The sequence below is a fragment of the Bos indicus genome, chromosome 10 (assembly GCF_029378745.1).
Source record: "Bos indicus isolate NIAB-ARS_2022 breed Sahiwal x Tharparkar chromosome 10, NIAB-ARS_B.indTharparkar_mat_pri_1.0, whole genome shotgun sequence".
Taxonomy (NCBI): domain Eukaryota; kingdom Metazoa; phylum Chordata; class Mammalia; order Artiodactyla; family Bovidae; genus Bos; species Bos indicus.
The window spans coordinates 79,908,844-79,931,276 of NC_091769.1; the positions used below are offsets into that span (position 1 = coordinate 79,908,844).

General features: G+C 42.6%; 1 protein-coding gene across 6 annotated transcripts in view; it reads left to right on the forward strand.

Moving 5' to 3' along the window:
- Positions 1–22,433, forward strand: part of RAD51B (RAD51 paralog B) — a 619,901-nt gene that overhangs the window by 431,723 nt on the left and 165,745 nt on the right. For all 6 annotated transcript variants that reach the window (XM_070796749.1, XM_070796748.1, XM_070796746.1 and 3 more), the window contains one exon: positions 19,642–19,738. In XM_070796749.1, coding sequence (XP_070652850.1) covers positions 19,642–19,738 — 97 coding nt within the window. Of the gene's footprint in view, positions 1–19,641; positions 19,739–22,433 lie in introns of those variants that run through there.

The following is a 22,433-nucleotide window of genomic DNA, read 5'->3' on the forward strand; positions in this document are numbered from 1 at the left end:
TTAAAGGAAACTTCATACTGTTCTCCATAGTGGCTGTACCAGTTTGCCTTTCCGCCAGCAGTAGAAGGGGTTGCCTTCTCTCCACACCCACTCCAGCGTGTATTTTTTGTAGGCTTTTTGATGATGGTCACTGTGACTGGTGTGAAGTGATACCACATTGTAGTTTTGACTTGCATTTCTTTAATAATTAGCAATGTTGAGCATCTTTCCATGTGCCTGTTGGCCATCTGTATATCTTTAGAGAAATGACTGTTTAGGTCCTCTGCCTCTCACTATCCTTTATATTAATTTTTGGCTGACAAACATCCTCCCCACATCATTCTGATGTATGTTTTAATTTACATTTTGTCTTTCATCGGAGTGAAACATATATTGTTTTATAAATCTAATAATCATATAATAATATAATACTTATATTGAAAAACAGCATGTCTACTTCTCCCCTTTGATTCTTTCTTTCTGGAAGCAGGGACTTTCAAATCATTATAGCATAATTGTGTTTCATTCTTTCCTTGCTGATTCTGCTAGTTACTCCCACATTTCTAAATTGTGTATACAAATTACTATTTTTGTTTTTCCTATTGAAGATGACATCTGTGGAAATGACCACTGAAAACTTATTTTCTCTTCCTTCTTGTATGGTTATATCTTATATATTTAGTTAAAATCATATTTAACACTTACATTATTGTGCCAATGTAAGTATCCATGGTGAGCTTCTAAAATGTACCATTATTATGTTTCCTTCCTTCCTCTCTTGTATGTATTTTTAATTTTGTCTCTGGAACATATTTCTCCATCCACCCTTTCTCTTTAAATTGATAAGGGAATTTGAAACCATAACTTCTATGCTTGTACCACACCTAATAAAATGAACAATTCATTAAATCCTGTAATACCCAGCCCATATTCAAATGCCCCGATTGCCTCGACAATGTCCTTTTATAGTTGTTTACTTTGAATAAAGATCTAAATAAGGTCCACAAATTGTATTTGGTTGTTACATTCCCTTTCTTTTAATCTGTGACACCCCCTGCAGCTTTATTTGTGACATTGATTCATTGATCAATTGAATGTAGAGTGCCATATTTTCTAGTGATTGGCTGATGGTTTTGTCATGGTGTGATTTAACTTGTTCTTCCATATCCTGTAAACTAGTGGTTATTAGATTAGGGTTTGGATTTTTTAGGCAAAATATTGTATAGGTGGTGCTATGTACTTGCAGTTTTATTGTCATAAGGGAATAATGTCTGGTTATACCACCTGTAATGATGATTAAATTGATCAGTGGATTCAGAGGATGATAGTCTCATCAGTCTATTGCTAACTTCCCTATCAGCTTTTGACCCTATGGTTACCTAATGACCATCTCCTGAAGATTTTTGCCTAGATCCACTATTTTACGGAGCACATAGCCTGTCTTCTTATTCTGCATTGAGCCAATAAGTGCTGATTACGTAGTTTACCCCCAGAGGGTCATTTTATTTTCCTTATTCCCAAGTCTAGGTTGGGGTCAAGGGGACTTCTGTGTGACTCACATGTACTACTAAATAACTGACTAAGTTTACATGAAATCAATATGCTTATATGTTATATTGATTAACATTTTTATTTGAACCATAGTTGAGCTTTGCTGTTGGCTTAGAGAACATAAACAGAAAAGTGGAAACGTTTGTCAGTCATGTTGAAATGCAACTGGCAGGAAAAAAAATAGATTGTTTTAAGAAGTGGAATAAATCAGAGGACTCTGCTTTGGCTCATAATGCCTTCTTTCTCCAGGGTAGGAAAACTCTGAAATCTAATGGGGTCTCTTCTGCTCGTGAGGGAATTGAAGGGAAACTACCAGAATGGTCTCCGATACAGTCACTTGAGGACTTTTGGGTTGTTGTTTTGTTTTAGTTTTCACTCTGCTAGTTTGCTAAGAAGTCTTTCATAAAGATTTTTCCTAAACCCTGTTGCATATGAATTAGGGCTTTTCCTTTCCTCTGTAATGGGGCCTGATACCCTTTGATGTGTTCTAGCAGAATTTAGCTTCTAAATACAGTTTGAAACTTAGCTCTACAGTTTGAAACACACACACATGTGCCCTTGCCCCTCCCTCCCTTCCTCCCTCCCTCCCTCCCTCCCTCTCTCTCTCTCTCTCTCTCTCTCCCTCTCTCTCTCTCTCTCTCCCTCTCTCTCTCTCTCTCTCTCCCCTGCAGTGTTTGTTTTTTCACTGCAAGAACCTTTCCTGTAGGAACTAACTTCCATGGCAGGATGGTACTGTGGAGACCCCATCTCCTTCCTGAAAGGTCAGGATGTGCAGGCGTGAGAAGTTGTATGAAGAAGGGAAGTTTTCCCCAGTGTCTCTTACCTGGGAGATCTGTTTCCATTTTTTTCAAGTATCTCCTTTTAAAGACAGATACATCCCTGATATAAATGTCTGTTCTGTTACTGTAAAGAGATGCAGATTGATTACCTTTTGAGTGACTCCTAGTATTCCAGTTTAAGGCTCTTCTCTGAAATACGCTGCAGATCCAAATTCTTACAATATTGGGGCCTCTTTTGCCATTTGGAATGACCTTTCACATAACTTTCAATGACCAAATGATGCCTATCTTTCAAGGCCCAGATCAAATGACACTTTCCCTGAGTCCCCCAGTGAGAAGTCATGTCACCCCATCTTCTAGACTCCTGCATGACAAGAATTATTTATTTGCTCCCTTTCATTCTAGTTTGCTCATCTACTCATATTACTGCCCCTTTTTAACAGGAAAATAGCAGTCTTATTTTTTTGTTCTGACCATAGTATTTAATAACCAATTTATTAACATTTTAAATTTTAATAATTAATAAATTGCTTGAGTAATATTATTTTGTCAGACATTCAGTTTATATTTCAGCTATGCTTCAGATATCTGTGGGGGAAATCTGTCAGTCAGATGTAGAGCCAGATTTTCTATTTCAGAAGAGGGACGGAAAGAATGTATAGAGAATTAATGTGGAACTTGAAGATTCAAGACCCAGCTGTACCACTTCAGTGTCATTGTTTTAGAGCAACAGGTTAGATTCATCACTAGGGGCCCTATCCTGAGAAGGCAATGGCACCCCACTCCAGTACTCTTGCCTGGAGAGTCCCATGGACGGAGGAGCCTGGTAGGCTGCAGTCCATGGGGTCGCTAAGAGTCGGACACGACTGAGCGACTTCACTTTCACTTTTCACTTTCATGCCTTGGAGAAGGAAATGGCAACCCACTCCAGTGTTCTTGCCTGGAGAATCCCAGGGATGGGGGAGCCTGGTGGGCTGCACACAGGTCACATGTGTCTATGGGGTCACACAGAGTCGGACACGACTGAAGCAACTTGGCAGCAGCAGCAGCAGCAGTAAGGGCCCTATCTGGTAACATGAAGATCTTCAGCCAAAGTCACTTAAGACTTATTTAAAATTTAGTTCTTTAGAGAGAGCTGTACAGATTTCCGAGCAGTGGTAGATGGTACAGGGATGGGGTCTTGGGCTCTTAAAGCCCAGCAAGGTAGTGCAGGCAGGGAAAGGAAGTCTGGGAGGGGTCCCACTCTTGCTGTACTAGGAAGGATGAGTGTACAAAGGCTGTGGGGTACCTAGGAGAGAGAGCAGATCATGAGGCCTGGAGTGGAAAGCTATGATTATATACTTTATTATTTAACATCCTTTCAGTCTTGCCCTGGACCTACCTAGTCCCAGATATGGCTTTCTCTCGCTTCTTATTTCCTCTGTCCTTTCTTGGGAACTCCTTGGCTGAATTATGAATGGGATCACTTTGATAAACTATAATAGCACTTATAATGAGCCTTATATTACTAATGGAGGACTACCCTCAGAGAGGCCATAGAAATTCTAACACTGTATAGATAGTCATCTCTGTAGAGAAGTGAAGTAAAGCCAAGATCCCATGTACTGGACTTCACAACTCCACAAGCAGCTCATATTTGTTTCAGAAAGACCTGAGACCCAGCTTTTTCATGGTTGCTATTTCTTTACCATCAATCTGCCTCTCTGCAAGCTACCCTCCCCATTAGGATCAAAGAATGTAAAGAACATGGGATCTGAAGTCTTCTGACTGGGTTTGGGTCCATTTATATGCTGTAAACTATAGGCTACTCACTTTTCCTGATGTAATACCTGCCTTATCACTAGGTGGTAAGGAGATTTAGATGCGATATTACAAAGAATTCTTCCGCATTAACGAGTTATCATATTTCAAAAGGTACATCTTTCCAAGGGTAAGAATCGAAGTCATGTTATGGTCCAATGCCACTTCTTTTTATTGGCGTGAGCAATTACCTACAGCTCTTGGCACCTTTGCTTTCCTCTCCTGTGAAATGGGCAAGAATATTCGTTGTCCAGAGACGGAACTTATCTGGAGTAGAAAATGTGCAAGGTAGACTTAGGACTGGTGAGTTACCATTATGCTAGTTCTAATACCACCAATTTCATTTCTTCCAGCAGGATTTAGAATGCCACAGTAGTCTTCTCGGAGCCATGCTTGAACCTGGTATATCTGGTTGAAAGAGTGATTTGGGGCAGCTGCTTGCTATGAGCTAGGCACATTATTCGGCTTCCCTGGTGGCTCAGATGGTAAAGAATCTACCTGCAATGCAGGAGACCTGGCTTTGATCCCTGGAGTGGGAAGATCCCCTGGAAAAGGGCATGTCAACCCACTCCAGTATTCTTGCCTGGAGAATACCATGGACAGAGAAGCCTGGCAAGGTACAGCCCATGGGGTCTCAAAGAATCAGACATGACTGGGCGACTAAGCACACAGGCACATTATTAAATATGTTTATCCTCAAAGTAGAAGAATAATATCATCTACCTCATAAGATTGCAAAGAGGACTGAGGAGCTTATGTAAATAGGGTGCTGAGTGGGGTATTTGGCACCCAGTGGGGACACAACCCTAGACTATATATTGCTTTTCAGGTTCTACCTTCATCAAATAGCATTTATTAAAAACTCTAAATAAGACATGATACTAGGTGCTTTTACTTTAAATAATAGAGGGCTAAGGGAAGGTCTGGAGAAGGAAATGGCAACCCACTCCAGTGTTCTTGCCTGGAGAATCCCAGGGACCCGGGAGCCTGGTGGGCTGCCGTCTATGGGGTTGCACAGAGTCGGACACGACTAAAGCGACTTAGCAGCAGCAGCAGCAGCAACAAGGGAAGGTCAGGTTAGGGTGAAGGGCGAAGGGAGCCAGTTTGTATTTGTTTGTTTGTTCTATAATAAACAGTAGTAACATTGCCTCTCCTTCCCCTGGTCCCGAGCCTGCTGAGTCACTGTTCCAGCCTCTTGGCCCCACGATCTCTGGCTGTGTCCATGGAATACAGCAAAACCCACAAGAAACCAGCACTAATAAATGGCAGATCATTTTGAGGGATTTTTGTTTGCGTTCCTGTGCTTGCTCTCCTGGCGAGATAGGAAACCTTTAATAAGACTTTTCCAAAATGATGCTGCATGTGAAATGTGAATTTTTTCCCCCTCTGTTCTCCTAACAAATGACCATTTCATGAGGTTTCTTTTCATATTTTTTCCATCTTCTTTCCTGCTTCTCAGTACATTCTACAAAGAGCTTATTCCTCTGCTGGTTACTGATTGATGGTTCTACTCTGTGTGCCCTTTAATTTTGCAATAAACCAACAAGGAGTTGAGACCACAAACTTAAAGAGGATTGACTTATTTATTTGACTGGATTCACTAGAGCAACAGGCAGATTTAGTCATTTCAGTGTGGTCCTGGGGAGGGCAGGAGGAGTCCATGAGAAGGAACACTCTTGTAAATAACCAGATAGAAGAAAACTTGCTTGTCCTCCCGTTCCTGGACACCCGTTCCCAGCAGTGATCCCTTCCAGACCTTCGTGGGAGCAGGAAGTCTTCCACGAGACTTGCCCACAGATCCAGGATTCTGAATTCACTGGGACTCTGGATAATGTGGAAATGATAGCACTACCCACAGGTCCCATGTCCCTTCTTTTCAGAGAGATCACAGTGCCCCTTAAAGAGTTGCAGGAATATCCACAAACCTGCCAAGGTCACCAGTCTTTCAGACCTAGCCTCTTGATTAGATCACTTCGAAGACCCAGAACAAACCTCTCTCCCTACTACCTCCATCCCAGCTGTGTCTTCACCATAAAACTGGGGCCTCCAGGATTCAGGGGCACTAATACACTTCGTGAATTGATAACAAAACATATTAAGAATTAGTCATTTCTCACTTAGCACCACCATTATATGGAGTCACCAATCTGAAAATAAATGCAAACATCATTTCAAGTAGGAAAATAACAAGCTTCTTGAATGACTCATGTGAATAATCCTCAGTAAACTAAAGAGAACCCTTATAGGGTATTTAAAAACATAAACTATAATGGAAAAGAATCTGAAAAAATATATGTATTAATATATAACTGAATCACTTTGCTGTACATCAGAAACTAACACAACATTGTCAATCAACTATAATTTTTAAAAAATGAGTAAAAAAAAAAGACCACATAGATATTATTATCATTTAGATTTAAGGATTGCTCCATACCCAGTGCTGCTCTCTAAGAATTGATGTGAAGCTGGAAAGACAAATGCCCAAATGGAATTTGTCCCAGCTGTGAACTGCTCCAGATCTCAATGTTGTTTGCGGCTCCGCCACTTTTAACCAACTAACTGCCTGTTCTTATTCTGCTCTTATGTGGCAGCCTTTCTTCTGAAACTCTTGTCATCGCATTTTAGCAGAAGTGAAAATACTAGCAAAGTGGCTAGAGGCCAAGACAGAAATAGACTCCAGGAGTCTGTGTCCTTTCTCTCGCCATACCTGCTAGAGCATGGTTCCTCCCTGGCCTGAAGACTCAATATTTCCAGCTCTACCAGACAGCAGTCAGTCGACTGCTTTTTTTCCTGTCACTGAAAGTTTGTCTTATTCTCAAATGTTTGGTACAGTTTTCTTTTACATGTGATTTTGCTTTAAACAGCACAGAACTTGGTCAGTGTTATATCAGCAAATGCCTGGCTCTGAAGAAATTAATCGACAAAGATCCACGAGGCTATGAGTTTTCATGTTGAGAGCCTTTTATGTGGTAGAACCAGCGTAGGCTAGAGGGCCAGACAGATCTGGTTTGAATCCGGCTCTTCCACGTGCTAACTATTTGCTCTCAGAAAATTGCTCAATTTCTCTAAACCTCAGTTTCCTCATCTTCAAAACTGCGATAATAATGTTTACTTTCCTGGGGTATGAGGATGAAATGAGCTAATGTATGTAAAGTACTTGGTACAAGGTCTGATGCATAGGAAGTGCTCAGGAGATGCTAGTTTCCCTGCCTCTCCCTCCCCTCCTTTAGAAACACATAAAACCTCATGGCATTTACACTGAAGGTCGAAAGATAAGAATAACACGGGCGACATAACTAGGAAAAATTCTCATACTGAATTACTTGGTACTGATTCTAGGGTGGGAATGTTCAGAACTGAGAGGTCAGTGTCAGCTAGCATAGTTAGGGAAGAGCTCATGGAAGAGGTAAGATTTAAATTGGCCCCAGAAAGGTGGAAACTTAAAGAAGAATAAAGGGGTTATTTCAGACTGGGGCACTTGGGGTGGGGTCTATAGTCCAAGTGAGTGAACTGTGAAAATATAAAGATAGAATATAAAGGTCACAAGCCTCAGTTGTTTTCACTTGGAAAACTGAAGTGCATAGAATAAAGAGCTAATATTTTTTAGGCACCTGCTAGATATTAGGCACTGTCCTAAGTGCTTTGTATCGAAGTCATTTATCCCCGCAATAGGTATGATTGTTATCTCAGTTACAGAGTTGAAGAAAGGCAGAGAAAGCCTAAGTATCTTACCTGAAACTATCCAGCCAGTAGGTGGTAAAACTGAGATGGAAACCCAGGAGGTCTGACCGCCGAGCCCACCCTTCTGACACTCGGCAGCTGCCTGGGTTATTTTTCATCTTCCCTCCCAAGGCAGTGAGGGTCAACTGAGACCATTCTGTGAACAAACTCTGAAAAATCTAAAGTATCATGCTCGTGGAAGATGGTGTGATTGTACTAGCTAGTAATGTCAAGTGTGAGGTGAACAAGATGGTAGAAAAGAACTGAAAGTGATGGAGAATTTCAGGATGGCACACTCACGCGGCAGTGGGCAAGTTCAGCAGCACCGTGTCCCCCCCATCCCCTCTAGCAACACAGACGCCTGACGCCACTTCCTGTTTCCTCCCGGGTCAGTGCTTCAGGTGGCCGTTCCCAAGCCACCAGAGTGGGTATGGGAGACTCGGGCCTACTTGTCATCTGGCATTAAGTGTTTCTGGAAAATCCCATGGGCGGAGGAGCCTGGTAGGCTGCAGTCCATGGGGTCATGAAGAGTCGGACACGACTGAGCGACTTCACTTTCACTTTTCACTTTCATGCACTGGAGAAGGAAATGGCAACCCACTCCAGTGTTCTTGCCTGGAGAATCCCAGGGATGGGGGAGCCTGGTGGGCTGCCGTCTATGGGGTCGCACAGAGTCGGACACGACTGAAGCGACTTACTGCAGTAGTAGTGACCTGCCAGGATATCCGTTTTATGGACCTGTAGCATGTGATCGGTCGTTGGCTTATCAGTGGCCATGATGGAAGATCACCACTATGTGGCATTGCCTTGGAAGGAGGTCTGCTCCTCCTCACCATGTAAATATTTAACCATTTTAATGTATTTATTCTGGGCCTGTTCTTCTTGTGTCTCTCCCGAGTTGACTGTTTAATCAAAGTTGATTACTGTTTGCCTTTATTGATATCATGTACTTAAGTATAGACACAGACAGCATTGCTTCAGCTCCCAGCCACGACCCCGCCCTGCACCTTTTGTTTTTAAATAACACCTTACACAATATCCCTTTCTTGAGGATGTCATATAAATAGCTTTTGTTCGAGAGCATATCTGATGAGGCTGCTGCCTTGGAAATTTGTTCCTAGGCAGACCTTTTGACCTCTTTTTGAACAGACAGTGAGTGACCTCTGCTCCCATTTTATGCCACAGATTCCCTCTGGAGATAGAGTTGAATGCACACATCCATTTACTGAGTTTGGAGAGCCCTTGGTTAGCCTGCCATTTGCCTGTGTGAAATAGAGAAACAAGGAGTCAGACCAGTGTTGGCTCCTCCTGCTTTGGAGGTTCCTCAGAGGCCCCTCTGGGCTTTAGCCTCTCCCTCCTCTAAGCCACTGTAAGCGTGGTGGGGCCTGGAGAGTAGCCAGGTCAGTGTTTATCAGGCTGGACTCCCCCAAGAACTATATTTTCTGACACCGCACCCCCACCCAGGGAGCAAGTGACTCAACAGGAGTGTTTTCTTGATCTCAGATGAGTCTAAGGAGGGGAAATCAGTTAATAGCAGCCGTCTGTGATGGACTGATCACAAAACTGTGTCTTTCTAATCCTCTGCAAATCAAAGAGAGGGGAATCCCCAGAGTCCAGGCGTACAAGTGAATAGAAAGCACCACCAAGTAACAAAACACCTAAAAAGGTCAGCAGAAACTCGGGGGGGTGTTGGAAATTCACCTCCCTTGCCTTTCTGTAGGGCTCAGTGGGCAGGAGGGGTGTGGGCGAAGACAACCAAACAAACACCCTGCAAAAGCCACTCGGCCACAGGAAATGTACAGTGGAGGAAGGTTTCTTCCACGTCCGGGAACCCCAGAGTCCTCTGACAGTTGGCCTTGTTCTTTTCCAAGCCCTGGCTTCCGGAGACTCTTTTGCTCCCGTGCTAACTGCAGAACTGCACACCGTCGGTGTGCGCACCATTAGAAGCCGCTGTGAACGCACTGTCGCAGTTCACCAATGGTGCGTGTTGCTTCCTGCAGCGGGCCCCACATCGCTGACAGGATGCCGCCGAGGTTGGGCTGAAGGTGGAAACAGCCAGCCTGCTCTTTGTGGCCTCGTTACAACTGTCGCCCCATCTGAGACCCGGAACCAACACGTGTTAACCTCAGCCCCATTGGGGCCAGTGGAACAGTGAGCCGACCGTGGAACCCGAGCACTTCACGCCTACGTCCACGGCACAATAGCTGCCGGCCCAGGGTTTCCACTACATCCTCTCGTATGTGCACCCCAGGAGAAGTAGGCCAAGGGGAAAACCGCCCTATGGTGCAGCCCTGTTTGCTCGTGTGTTTATTTTGGCCAAATGGCAGACATGGTACTTACTTCAGTGCATTTTCTCTAAACTCGGTGGTCAAGGCAATGGCTGCAACAGAGTGTAAGCAGTACGTCATCAGTCCCTTCGTGATTGACTGGATGTGTATTTGTGCAAGGATGAGAAGGTTCTTTTCTGTTCTTCTGTCTATGTTGCCTCATACTGAGCCAGTATCTTCTTTAGGGACTCCCCTACTAGCTCTACTGTGAAAATCACAGTGAAATCTACAACAGAGATTTTCCCCCACCCCCAGGTCTACTATTGGAGATATGGATTTTATCAAGATTGAAAATATTCTCAGCATAAACACAGAATTATTTAAAGTTGTCTCCCTTATTCTTTTTTCCCCTCCTCTCTTCCTCAGACTCTGCCAATTGGTTCTATGTAGGATGGATTTCCTAAGGTTAGACATGATGAGAACCAAGGATAGTGGTGAAATATTAAGTACAACACTAATACCGATGTGGTGTTAAACCTTTTTCGTAGTGGGCTGCCATTACAGTCATAATACATTCTTTTCTTCATGTCCTTTACGGACTCACTTTTAGGTGCAGAGAGGTTTGGAGCCTTTCCCAAAATTGCACAGCAGGTTAGCGACAGAGCCAAAACTAAAAGGCAGGCTTCCTAACTCACACAGTAATCTTTTCGTCAAGCCAAAGTTCAGTTTGGTCCTTTTACCACAAATATTTCTAAAGGAAAATCCCCCATAGCCTTTCAGATTTTCCCAGAGAACAGTTGTCACGCAGAACTTCAAGATGGAAATAGCAGGCTGGAATACTAAAACCCTATCAGTTCTTTATTCTAGAGCAGACAGTTGATATTCTCTGGGCTGAAGCTAAAGAAAAATGATTTTTTTTTCCCATAATGGAATGATTTATAATTTTCCAGAGCTTGGCAAAACTAAGCCAGTGAATAGTAAAACCAGATTTGTGATGCTCAAACTCCAAAATATTTGGTCTGACTTTTCCTCAAATATTGGATATCTCCTTTCAAAGCTGGAAGTGATGGGAAGGGAGGGGGTGGGGAATCGTCAGAGGAGAGGCTTGAGTCTGCAAGTATGGCTTTCCAGATCTGCTTTTAGGGGGGCTTACCCTGTTCCCACGCTGTACTCAGAGCACCCCCTCTCTCTTCTTGGCCTTCTCCCTGCCTCCCCCCACCCCCCACAGTCTCCCTCTTACTCTTAGCTCCTATTCAGCAGGCCGGTTGGGGCAGACACTGTCATGGTTGGGAGGCAAGAGGAAAGGATGGTGAAAACCACTCCAGGGCCTTTCTCTCAAGCCTTGGCGATGAAAGGACTCAATGAACCTTAACAATTTCTCACAGGAAAATTCCATCCTCTGTCTCCTTAAGAGCAAGGCATTCAGTAACCCTTAACCGAGTCAGGATGAAAATTCAGGATTTCTAACTGAATCGAGGCCTGTGTTTAGATAGTAAGGCTCCGTCACAGTCATACCTGGCAATTCAGATCATTCTAGATACCAAAAGTAACATTTTTAAAAAGGGTACCTTAAGCAGATAGGTTGTGTTTAATATAAAAATAATAAATACAGGCTTCAAACCAGAGCCCTGGTTTGACAGGGCTCAAACCAGAGGCCTGTCATATTTTTTTCATATTTGGGGAAGGGTTTGGCTATAGTCCCTTTATTTTTCTTAATCAAAGTATAGTTGCTTTATAATACTGTATTAGTGTATTGACCATGGATTTGCAGAGAGTCAGCCATGACTGAAGCGACTTAGCAGCAGCAGCAGCGGTATTGTATTTCAGGTGTATAGCAAAGTGTGATTTGGTTATACGCGCGCGCGTGTGTGTGTGTGTGTGTGCATGCGTGCTAAGTCGCTTCAGTCATGTCCAACTCTGCAATGCTATGGACTGTAGCCCGCCAGAGTCCTCTGTCCACGCGATTTTCCAGGCAAGAGTACTGGAGTGGGTTGCCATGCCCTGCTCCAGGGGATCTTCCCAACCCAGTAATCGCGTCTCTTCTGTCTCCTGCATTGGCAGGTGGGTTCTTTACCGCTAGCACCACCTGGGAATCCCTTGGTTATACCCATATATGTATATATCTATATTCTTTTAAAAAACTTCTATGCCATTTTAGTTTAGAGCTTGGTCATTTTGAGAGTGCTAGATATGGCATCAGGCAAGCAGTTTGGGAGCAGAGTGAGTCCTGAAGTCTCTCTTTCTCATCAGCTGATTCCTTTCTCCGGCTGCCCAGTTTATCCAGGGGGCTGCCTGTTCTTTTGGGATCTGTGAGTATCAGGGCCTTTACTGTACCTAGCTCTTCAGGCGCAGTTAAAGTGATCTTGAAACTTCTCTGATTTCTTTTATGTTATAGCAGGTTTCTGGCACAGAATGAGCAGGAGGGCGAAGCTGGTATCCTTTTGGGTGTAGAAACACCCCCAAGATGCCTGAGGTTGCCTGATGATTCCTCTAAACCAGTGTGTGTGTGTGTGTGTGTGTGTGTATGTGTGTGTGTGTTCAGTTGTATCCGACTCTTTGTGACCCTGTGGACTGTAGCCTGCCAGGTTCCTCTGTCCATGGAATTTTCTGGGTAAGAATACTGGAGTGGGTTGCCATTTCCTACTCCAGGGGATCGTCCCCATTTAGGGACTGAACCTGTATCTTTTGTGTCTCCTGCGTTGGCAGTCGGGTTCTTTACCAGCTAAGCCACCAAGGAAGCTCCCTCTAGCCCAGACAACTCCTCAAACTTTGTTGCACCATGAACATGAAGAGCTTTAGTGTTCAAGCCTCCTATGGGTTTTGGAAATGACAAGCCACATACATGCATCTGAAGTCACTGAAAGCCACTAAAAAAACTGGCAGAATTTGGCTAGGATTGCTTCAAATGCTTAGTCCTTTCATAGAGGCTGAGCTTTACTTGGTTTATGGTTATTTATTAGCATCAGAGTCTGAAAGCATTCTTGCCACAAGATTGGACTTGTTACAGTGTTCAGTTCAGTTCAGTTCGGTCACTCAGTCCTGTCCCATTCTTTGCAACCCCATGATCACAGCAGGCCAACGCCTCCCTGTCCATCACCAACTCCCGGAGTTCACTCAACTCATGTCCATCGAGTCAGTGATGCCATCCAGCCATCTCATCCTCTATCGTCCTCTTCTCCTCCTGCCCCCAATCCCTCCCAGCATCAGGGTCTTTTCCAATGAGTCAACTCTTCACATGAGGTGGCCAAAGTATTGGAGTTTCAGCTTTAGCATCATTCCTTCCAATGAACACCCAGGACTGATCTCCTTTAGGATGGACTGGTTGGATCTCCTCACAGTCCAAGGGACTCTCAAGAGTCTTCTCCAACACCACAGTTCAAAAGCATCAATTCTTCGGCACTCAGCTTTCTTCACAGTCCAACTCTCGCATCCATACATGACCACTGGAAAAACCATAGCCTTGACTAGACAGACCTTTGTTGGCAAAGTAATATCTCTGCTTTTCAATATGCTATCTATGTTGGTCATAACTTTCCTTCCAAGGAGTAAGTGTCTTTTAATTTCATGGCTGCAATCACCATCTGCAGTGACTTTGGAGCCCAGAAAAATAAAGTCTCTCACTATTTGCATTGTTTCCCCATCTATTTGCCATGAAGTGATGGGACCGGATGCCATGATCTTAGTTTTCTGAATGTTGAGCTTTAAGCCAACTTTTTCACTCTCCACTTTCACTTTCATCAAGAGGCTTTTTAGTTCCTCTTCACTTTCTGCCATAAGGGTGGTGTCATCTGCATATCTCACGTTATTGATATTTCTCCTGGCAATCTTGATTCCAGCTTGTGCTTCTTCCAGCCCAGCGTTTCTCATGATGTACTCTGCATATAAGTTAAATAAGCAGGGTGACAATATACAGCCTTGACGAACTCCTTTTCCTATTTGGAACCAGTCAGTGTAGCATTTTCATAATCTTTTAATGTATTTCTAGATGTTGAAACAGGTATAATATCATATGTGAAACAAATCGCCAGTCCAGGTTTGATGCATGATACAGGATGCTCGGGGCTGGTGCACTGGGATGACCCAGAGGGATGGGATGGGGAGGGAGGTGGGAGGGGGGTTCAGGATGGGGAACACGTGTACACCCGTGGTGGATTCATGTTGATGTATGGCAAAACCAATACAATATTGTAAAGTAATTAGCCTCCAATTAAAATAAATAAATTTATATTTTAAAAAATTTAAAAAAAATAGATGTTAGACACTTTGTTCGTTACTTTTATTAGATCAGATTCTGGTGACCCAGATTCAAGGCCTGGGCCTGTCCGTGGCTGTGGGCTGAGAGTTGTTCTCTCTCTTCTCCTCTGCTCAGTCCTGTCTTGGGAGGGAGAGTGGGCAGGGAGGCCTGCAGACCCCCTTTCTTATCTGAACTATTAATCTCAGGCCAGTGACTCTAGTTCAATCTCTGAAAAGAAGGGATTAAAAAGTTTGTCTCTCACCTGCCTGCACAGAAAGCTAAATGAGAGCATGTGCCATATTCTTAGGTCCTTAAAGATATCCAACTTATAGATGTTGAGCTATTGTCTTGTTGATCATGAATCTCTCTTCTGCTGACCAAACAGGGCCAGACATCCCATTCCAACTTATTCTACTCCTGGCTGACCACACAGTCCCTCTTAGTTGCCTCCCAAGAGTCAAATAAAAAGAGCTTCTTTTTCAAAGGCTGGACTTTTAGGCCTGACAGTTTCCCACTCTGATTTCTCCAGCACTGTCCCACTCTTTCTTCTCTCCATCACTTTCTAGTACTCAGTGGGCTGGACTATACTGAGTGGCTACTAATGATACTTTTTTTTAACACTTCAGTGTAGGGTGGATCAGGTTAGGTACATACAAGCTACACACATACAGAGGCCCCAAAGGCAGGATTTATTCTGGACCAGGAGCGGGAGGCATGAGTGGGGTGTAGGTATAGCCCAGATTAGTCTTGTCCTACTGTAGCTGAAGAAAGATGTGCCCGCTGAAGGCAGATGGTCCACACTGGTGGAGGGTCAGGCTCAATTGGTCAGTGGACTCCAGCTCACCAGTTCCCTGGCCCTGGGGGCTGATGGTTCTTCTGACCAGCTCATCCTACTCCTACCTGTTTTGTTGTTGTTCAGCCTCTCAGTTGTGTCCAACTCTTTGCAACCCCATAGACTGTAGCCCACCAGGCTCCTCTGTCCATGGGATTTTTCAGGCAAGAATACTGAAGTGGGTTGCCATTTCTTTCTCCAAGGAATCTTCTCAACCGAGAAATCAAACCTACATCTCCTGCCTTGGATTATTTACCACTGAGCCAACTGGAAGTCCTACCTGCTTATCTCTAGGTATTTCCTTTCGTAAGCTACCTTTTTGCTACTTACTGGAAGGGAGTCATGTTTTCGTTTGTCTGTTGGCTGGATTTTCTTCCCCAGGACCTTCTGCCTTCTGCCAAAAATGACATTCATTCCCACCTGTCTGCCTTATTAGTTCTTCTTGTCTTTAAATGCTTCATGTTTTTCCATCTCCTTGCTAGCTTATGAGAGAAGTCCTACTCTCTATGAAGGCAGGGGCTATTAGGTTTTTTATAAATCTGTACTCTGAAACTTCTTCCTTAGAGAGCTTCACTGTTCCCTTGAATTGAGCTTAGCTGTTCAACTTCAGTACACACAAGGGTTGAATAGGATGCATTTAGAGAAGTTGGGTGATGCAAGGGAAACTTAGAACCCAAGGGCAAACTTATGAAACCCCTTTATTTTGCCTGGGGAGGGGAGCACTAAAAATGAGACTCCAGGTGTACATGACATGATTTGAGAAGTCATTTCCTTTCATGTGTACCTGAAACATCCTATAACCAGCTGTCGTTGCAAGGAAGTCTTGGGAGAAATTGATCTCTCCTTATTTCACGCTGAATGGAGTTTAGTTAGTAGTTACCTTATACATTGTATAGGGCTGCCTATTTCTCCCAGTAAGTAGATCATCTTCTCTGGTCTGAAGAGTAGACTTTAAGCTGAATTCCATCTCCTCCTGGCTTCAGATGTAAAGATGTAATCACAACCATCAAAAAAAACCACAAAAAACCTAAAAGCAAAATTTCTCCTTAGTTCAAGAGTCTCACTCTAGTCTTTGGATTTGAAATTGATGGTAGTAGCAGGGAGAGGGAATGTTATATGTTCTCAACTAGTCATATTTTTAGAGAAATGGCAAAAATAGCATGCACTTTCATTTAAATTTTTATTGCTTTTTTAGCATATCACCAACCAATATTTGTTCTTTGTCATCAGTGTACTATATATTGTACAAAAGGGAATCAGACATAGGTTTTCTGTCTCAACAAGCCAGGTATAAAGTCAGCAAAAGATAACTAAAGACAATGGTGGAAGTTAACGTTTAAGCATTTCCCACTGGCCAGGCACTATCCTCAGGACTTTATGAGCATTCTTCAGAACTCTGAATTAAGAATTATACCCAGAGAACTTGTGACACTTGCCCATCATCACACAGTAAGTGGTAGAAGCCAGGATCTGAACTCAGATGTGTCTGACTCCAAACTTCTCAACCTCATCATGTACACAGACAGCACTCTTGCACAAATTCAGTACCAAGTGTGAGAAGGCTTCATCTTTTCAGCAGAGCAAAGCAGCAGGAAAGCCCCTCTGAAGTGTCAGTATCAAAACTCATTTTCTGAAAGCAGATCGTGTTAAGATTCTGTTCATAACATGTAATAGTATTTGATAAGTTATTTTAGGAGTGTCGTTTTCATGACTCCAGGTTGCCTCAGAGGACAGCACATCTATAGGCTTCCACCCAAGTCATGATTATTTGTAATCGATGCTGTTTGGAAAGGTTTCCATTCTATCATTTTGCTGATCACAGGCTTAGCAAATCACAACAATTCAGTAAGAGCACCCTCTCGAGTTTGGTTGTGTATCCCTTCAGCAATTTGGCTTTCAGACTTATAGGAAAAAGGGAGTGGATTATTACCAAAACCATGGACGCGCTTGTTCTTTTGCCATTGGAGAGTGAAAATGTTTTCTTCTCTGTCTACTCTTTCATTGGAAGTGGCGGTGGGGGTGGGTATCTTTGGAGGCACATCTGTAGTTTGCTTTTAGGCTTGGCAAGGTATCATTTTTATTAGCTATGTATAATAAAAACATCATCTCAGTGCACGTTTCCATTGTAGGACCAGGGAAATAATAATGCAATTGAGAATAAGTGGTCTGAATACCTTAGTAAATGTTTTACTTTTAACTTACTTAGTTTCTTGAGAAGACACACCAAGACTTCCTCTCTTTATTTTCCCCTGGGTACATAGTAACATGCTCTGCATGGTCAGTATTCAGAAACTTTTTTTCTTGTTACTGTATCACTAGTGTTTTAGTCATTTTCACCAAACCATCTTTTAGAAGAATTCCCTAAAAAGTAGAGCTTACATATTTAGCTCTCTCGAAGCTTCACTTTTTTAAAAAGACTATGACAGGCAGATACATTATCTTCTTCATTAGTAGACAAACTATGTAGTACTCTCAGAACAATATCAGTTGGTTGCTGGCTTTGCTTTAAGTAATTACTATCTTTTTCTTACTGAGATTTTTATGTAATTCTTTGCACCTAAAGAAAGTTTAGGACTAAGATTGGCAGAAATGATCAGGTGCTGATCTTGATGTAGAAAATTGTGATTTCATTGTTATTAGATCTAATATCTGAAGCATGTGGCATGTGCTTTATTAATAATTTATTAGCCTATATAACACCCTTCTGAAGGAAATAGTAGCAACAACAATGGCTTACATTTACTGGATATATATCATGTGCCAGATACCGTATTTAATACCTTGCATTGGTTATTGATTATCTCATTCGATTCTCATAATGATTCCATAAGATAGGTGTTATTTCACCTATGAATAGATGAAGTTCGAAGATTTAAGTAACTTTCCCAAGGTTCACAGTGTCAGAATTTGAATCCCATTCTATTGAACTCCAAAGCTCATACCGTATAAAATAAAGAGGAAAATGAACATAATTTCTTACTCTTGCTCCTAAATATGAATATTGTTTCATAAGAGAGCAGGCTATTATTTGACCATTTCCAGACATTTTAATTGAAAAACTTATCATATGTGATTCTTACCCATCCAGATAAAAATGAGCAATACAAAAGAATAGGAGGGAAAAGATTAGCAAGCACTCAGTGGAATACTGCAATATCTGGCAGATACATTATTATGTATTATGATTATTATGTTTTATACATATTATGGCAGATACAATATCTGGCAGATATCTGCAGATCATCACTGCAGAGAAACTGGGGACTCACACGAGCCTTGTTGACACACAAAGAGCTTGGACAGGCTGTCTTTGCTAATAGAGTACTTCATTTCTTTACCTGACCCTGCCATCCTGCTGCCCTCTCCGCCCCCAATTAAGCTGCCATTGGCATAGGATTTATAACGTGTCATTGGTCCATTCAAGAGACAGCAACAGAGGTGCAGCTGAAAAGCTGGACAATTAAGAATGGAGACGATTTCCATTTCTACTCCAGTCAGGATGGCAACAAAACCATAGCTGACCCTTGGGACAGACCAAGACAGTCTGGCCAGATGCGTATTCCAGGCACCAAATGCCTGGTTTTTCAGAAGAGGGACCAAAATGGCTCACCAATGTGTCCATGATGGGAACATCCAAATCTGGGAAACTGATCGTGGCATTAGTCCGGCTGCAGTTTTCCAAAAGAGAATCTGTGTTTTGTTCTTTAGCTTTATAAACAATAGAGTAAATTTTACAAATGAGGATTTTTAAGGAAAAGAATAATTTCTTGATAGAACCACATATTAAAATATTGTGTGGAAATAAACCATGTGAATTAAGTAATTTCAGAGTTCTTTCTAGGAATTTTAAATGTTATGAACTTTATTTTGTATAGGTCAGATTCTATTCATTTGTGTTTTAAATACGTAGTGAGACTTCGAATTTCTTTTGTTAGAATTCAACTTGTTTAAGAGAAGAGTGCTAGTCCTTTAGAGATGAGTTTTATTCCAATTTCACAGATTTGGAAAGAAAATTCTGATTTTCACGTTGACAAGGGAAGAAGCCCCAGGCATTCAGATGTTAAATCATTGCCTCTCTTCAGCACTGATATTGTATGTTGTGGATATAATCTTAAAAATGATAAAATGTGTACATGTGCATTTTCATTCTCTGGTTGGCCTTGTGTTAATATTATTCAGCTGATACGCCAATACCTCTCTGTCGCAATTTGCTCAGCATTTAGAAATAATTGATAAATAGTTTAAGCTGGAAAAAAAAAGTTAGTCTGTTTCCTGGGTTTTCTATGATTTGAATGACCTGGAGACTTGGCCAGATATTCTGGCCTCAAGATAAAATTGATGAAAGTCAGAGCTGGGGTTTTCCTACCTGTGTATTTAGCAGTCTTCCCCTAAACCACAGTCTGCCTTTTGATAGCTCTAATAATTAATTTGGTCTCTCTTTTCCCTTCCCTCCACCTTCTCCTTGTCTGTTCACAGGTTATCTTGACGAATCAGATTACAACCCATCTGAGCGGAGCCCTAGCTTCTCAGGCAGACCTGGTGTCTCCAGCTGATGATTTGTCCTTGTCTGAAGGTAAGAGATCTGTCCTAGAGGGGCTGAAACTTGACACTGACACCCAGCCCCACCACCACCTCTCTGCCTCCTGCTGAGAACTGAGACACAGCTAATAGGTGCTGGCCAGTGAACCAAGCCGGAGGCGGGCGATGGAGTCTTGGCCACCTTTCCTGGCCTCTGATTCCTTATATTTGTAGAATCTCTTATTCTGTCTCTAGCTTGTTCTGTCTCTACAAGTGAACTTCCTTTTTCACTTGAGTGAAGCATCTTCTCAGGCATCTTCACCACCACCTAAGGCCTCCTCTATAGTTTCTTTTGGGTCCTTAGTACAAAAGCTGGTAAACTGCTCAATGACTTTGTTTTTGAGACTGATGCTCCAATGTTGGCTTTACCCCTGGTTCCACAGCAGTTTAACCTTTTTTTTAAACTGGGTCCTTTGGGGCTATCTAAATGTATGCACCAGTATCACGTACTAGAGATGTGGCATTCCCAATCAGTTTTACAGAAAGATTAAGAAAAAACTCTCCATGTAGGTAAATCTGCAAATTTTATCCACCGTCCCATGCTAGCAAAGGTCAGACTGGCTCTGGTTTACGTAGCTAGGGGAATTACAGCACTGAGCCAGTGGGTGGTTTCTAGTTTTATTGAAAGTTCTTACTTGACATTTCTGAGTTCTGCTAGTTGCCTTCTGATTTCTTTTAGGGTAAAAAGCTGTGGGCCTGGGTGGATGAACATAGCTGTTCCAGGCCCCTCTGCACTTTCCATTTTCTGAGAATTATTCATGATGGAATATATGGGACCTCTAGGGCTCCTAACTGCCCAGGTGGTTTTTCATGGATTGGCCTTGGTTTATGGTCCCCCAAATGGCAAGGACTACATCCCTGCTTCTTGGTGGTGCTTTTCAGGATGAAAATGTTTCAGGATGAAAAGGAGGCCTTTTCAGGATAAAAAGCGTAAAATGTTCTGTGTACCCTATTTCCACACTCGGTGATGCCTTTCATTCTCCCATCACCTGGGCTAAAAAGCTGAATCACCACCTATCATCCTTCCCTCCATATACTCCTTTCATCATCAAGTCTACCTGATTTTTTCTTTCCAAACATACCTGTCCCCTCTTATGAGTTATATTGTGAGCAATACACTGACTTACTAAAAACTCACAATTGGATTATTTTAATAAATTCCATAATGACCTTCCCATTTCCAGCCTTTACCACATCACCCACTTCCCCATTTCTGGCTTCCTTTTATTGTGTCATTCTCCTACTCTTGAATCTTGAAATTATTTTAGCCCATTTCCTGAGAATGGGCAAAAATCAACAAGCTGATTTTAAAATATTCAGGAATTCGTGGCTTGTTAGCTTTCAATCAACCAGGGTGGAAGTATTTACACCATGGAAGTCAACACATACTGAAAATCAGGTTTTTTTCTTTCCTTTCGTGTGGATCAGTTTCCCCAAAAATATCCTAGGTTAGGTTGATACTTCTCAATTCTTGGTGGTCTGGCCTTTCCTTCGTATTCAGCCTCTGGGAAGCTCCTCCAGCAAGTGTGCGCCCTTCTGCCGGCTCTCCCGACCCCTGCCTTTGTGCTCTGCACAGACAGCTTGCCCGTCTAGAACACCATCCCCCTTTTTACTTCTACCTCTTCTTTTCCTCCCAAATCCTCCCACTCCCTCGAGGTGAGGTTTGTTTAAAGACCGCCTCTTCCACAAAACCTCCTTGCCTGTTCCAGGCTGCCTTGGTATCACTTTCTCTTCCTCCTCTGTGGTCCTTCTACCTGGTCACCAAGATAGATCTTTAAAAGATCTTTAAAAATAATTTCACTTTTCATGGTTTCCCTACTGAATTGGCAGATATTTTAAGGACACAGGTTTCTCGTATTCTTTTTTTATCCATGTTGTGGATTAAAAACTTTGCTGAGTGACCAGCAAGGTTTTAACCGCAGTGTGTGTGTGTGTGTGTGTGTGTGCACACGTGTGTGTGCGTGTGTGTGTGTGTGTGTGTGCGTGCGCACGCTCAGTCGTGTCCAACTCTTTGCGAACCCATGGACTATAGCCCACTAGGCCCCTGTGTCCATGGAATTTTCCGGGCGAGAATACTAGAGTGGGTTGCCATTTCCTTCTCCAGGGGATCTTCCCAACCCAGGGATGGAACCCGAATCTCTTGCATCTCCTGCACTGGCAGGTGTTTTGTTTACCATTGTACCACCTGGGAAGACCGCCTAGGCACAGAGTGGGCACTAAATAAATGCTGAACCAATACCGTAGTAAATGCTTTGTAACTACGGTTAACCATGGGGATCACCTATGAATGTGACCAAAAATTGTTATTATAATAATTACACACAGACACACACATTTATTCAGTTCCTAGGAGGAGACCACAAGAGAATATCTTGTTTCCTCATTTGAAAACCAATAAGCAAGAGTACTTTTCCCTGTCCTGGCTTCCTGGTTTATCTCAAGCAAAGAGGAGGAGCAAAACAGATACAAAGGAAATTGCTTTGGGGCTCCAGTGTAACCGCTTTAAGAAAATGGTAAAGTCATGTTCATGGCAAAGGGACAGTTACCAGCTTGTTCCGAGACAACTTTTTCTTAACGTGAAACCCAAGGGAGAACGGAAGCAATTGATGTTTTTGGTCTTTTCCTTGCATAGCAAAGCAGATAAAGAGTCTATGGAATTTTTTTTTCTGAAGTTCTTTACCAGTGAATGA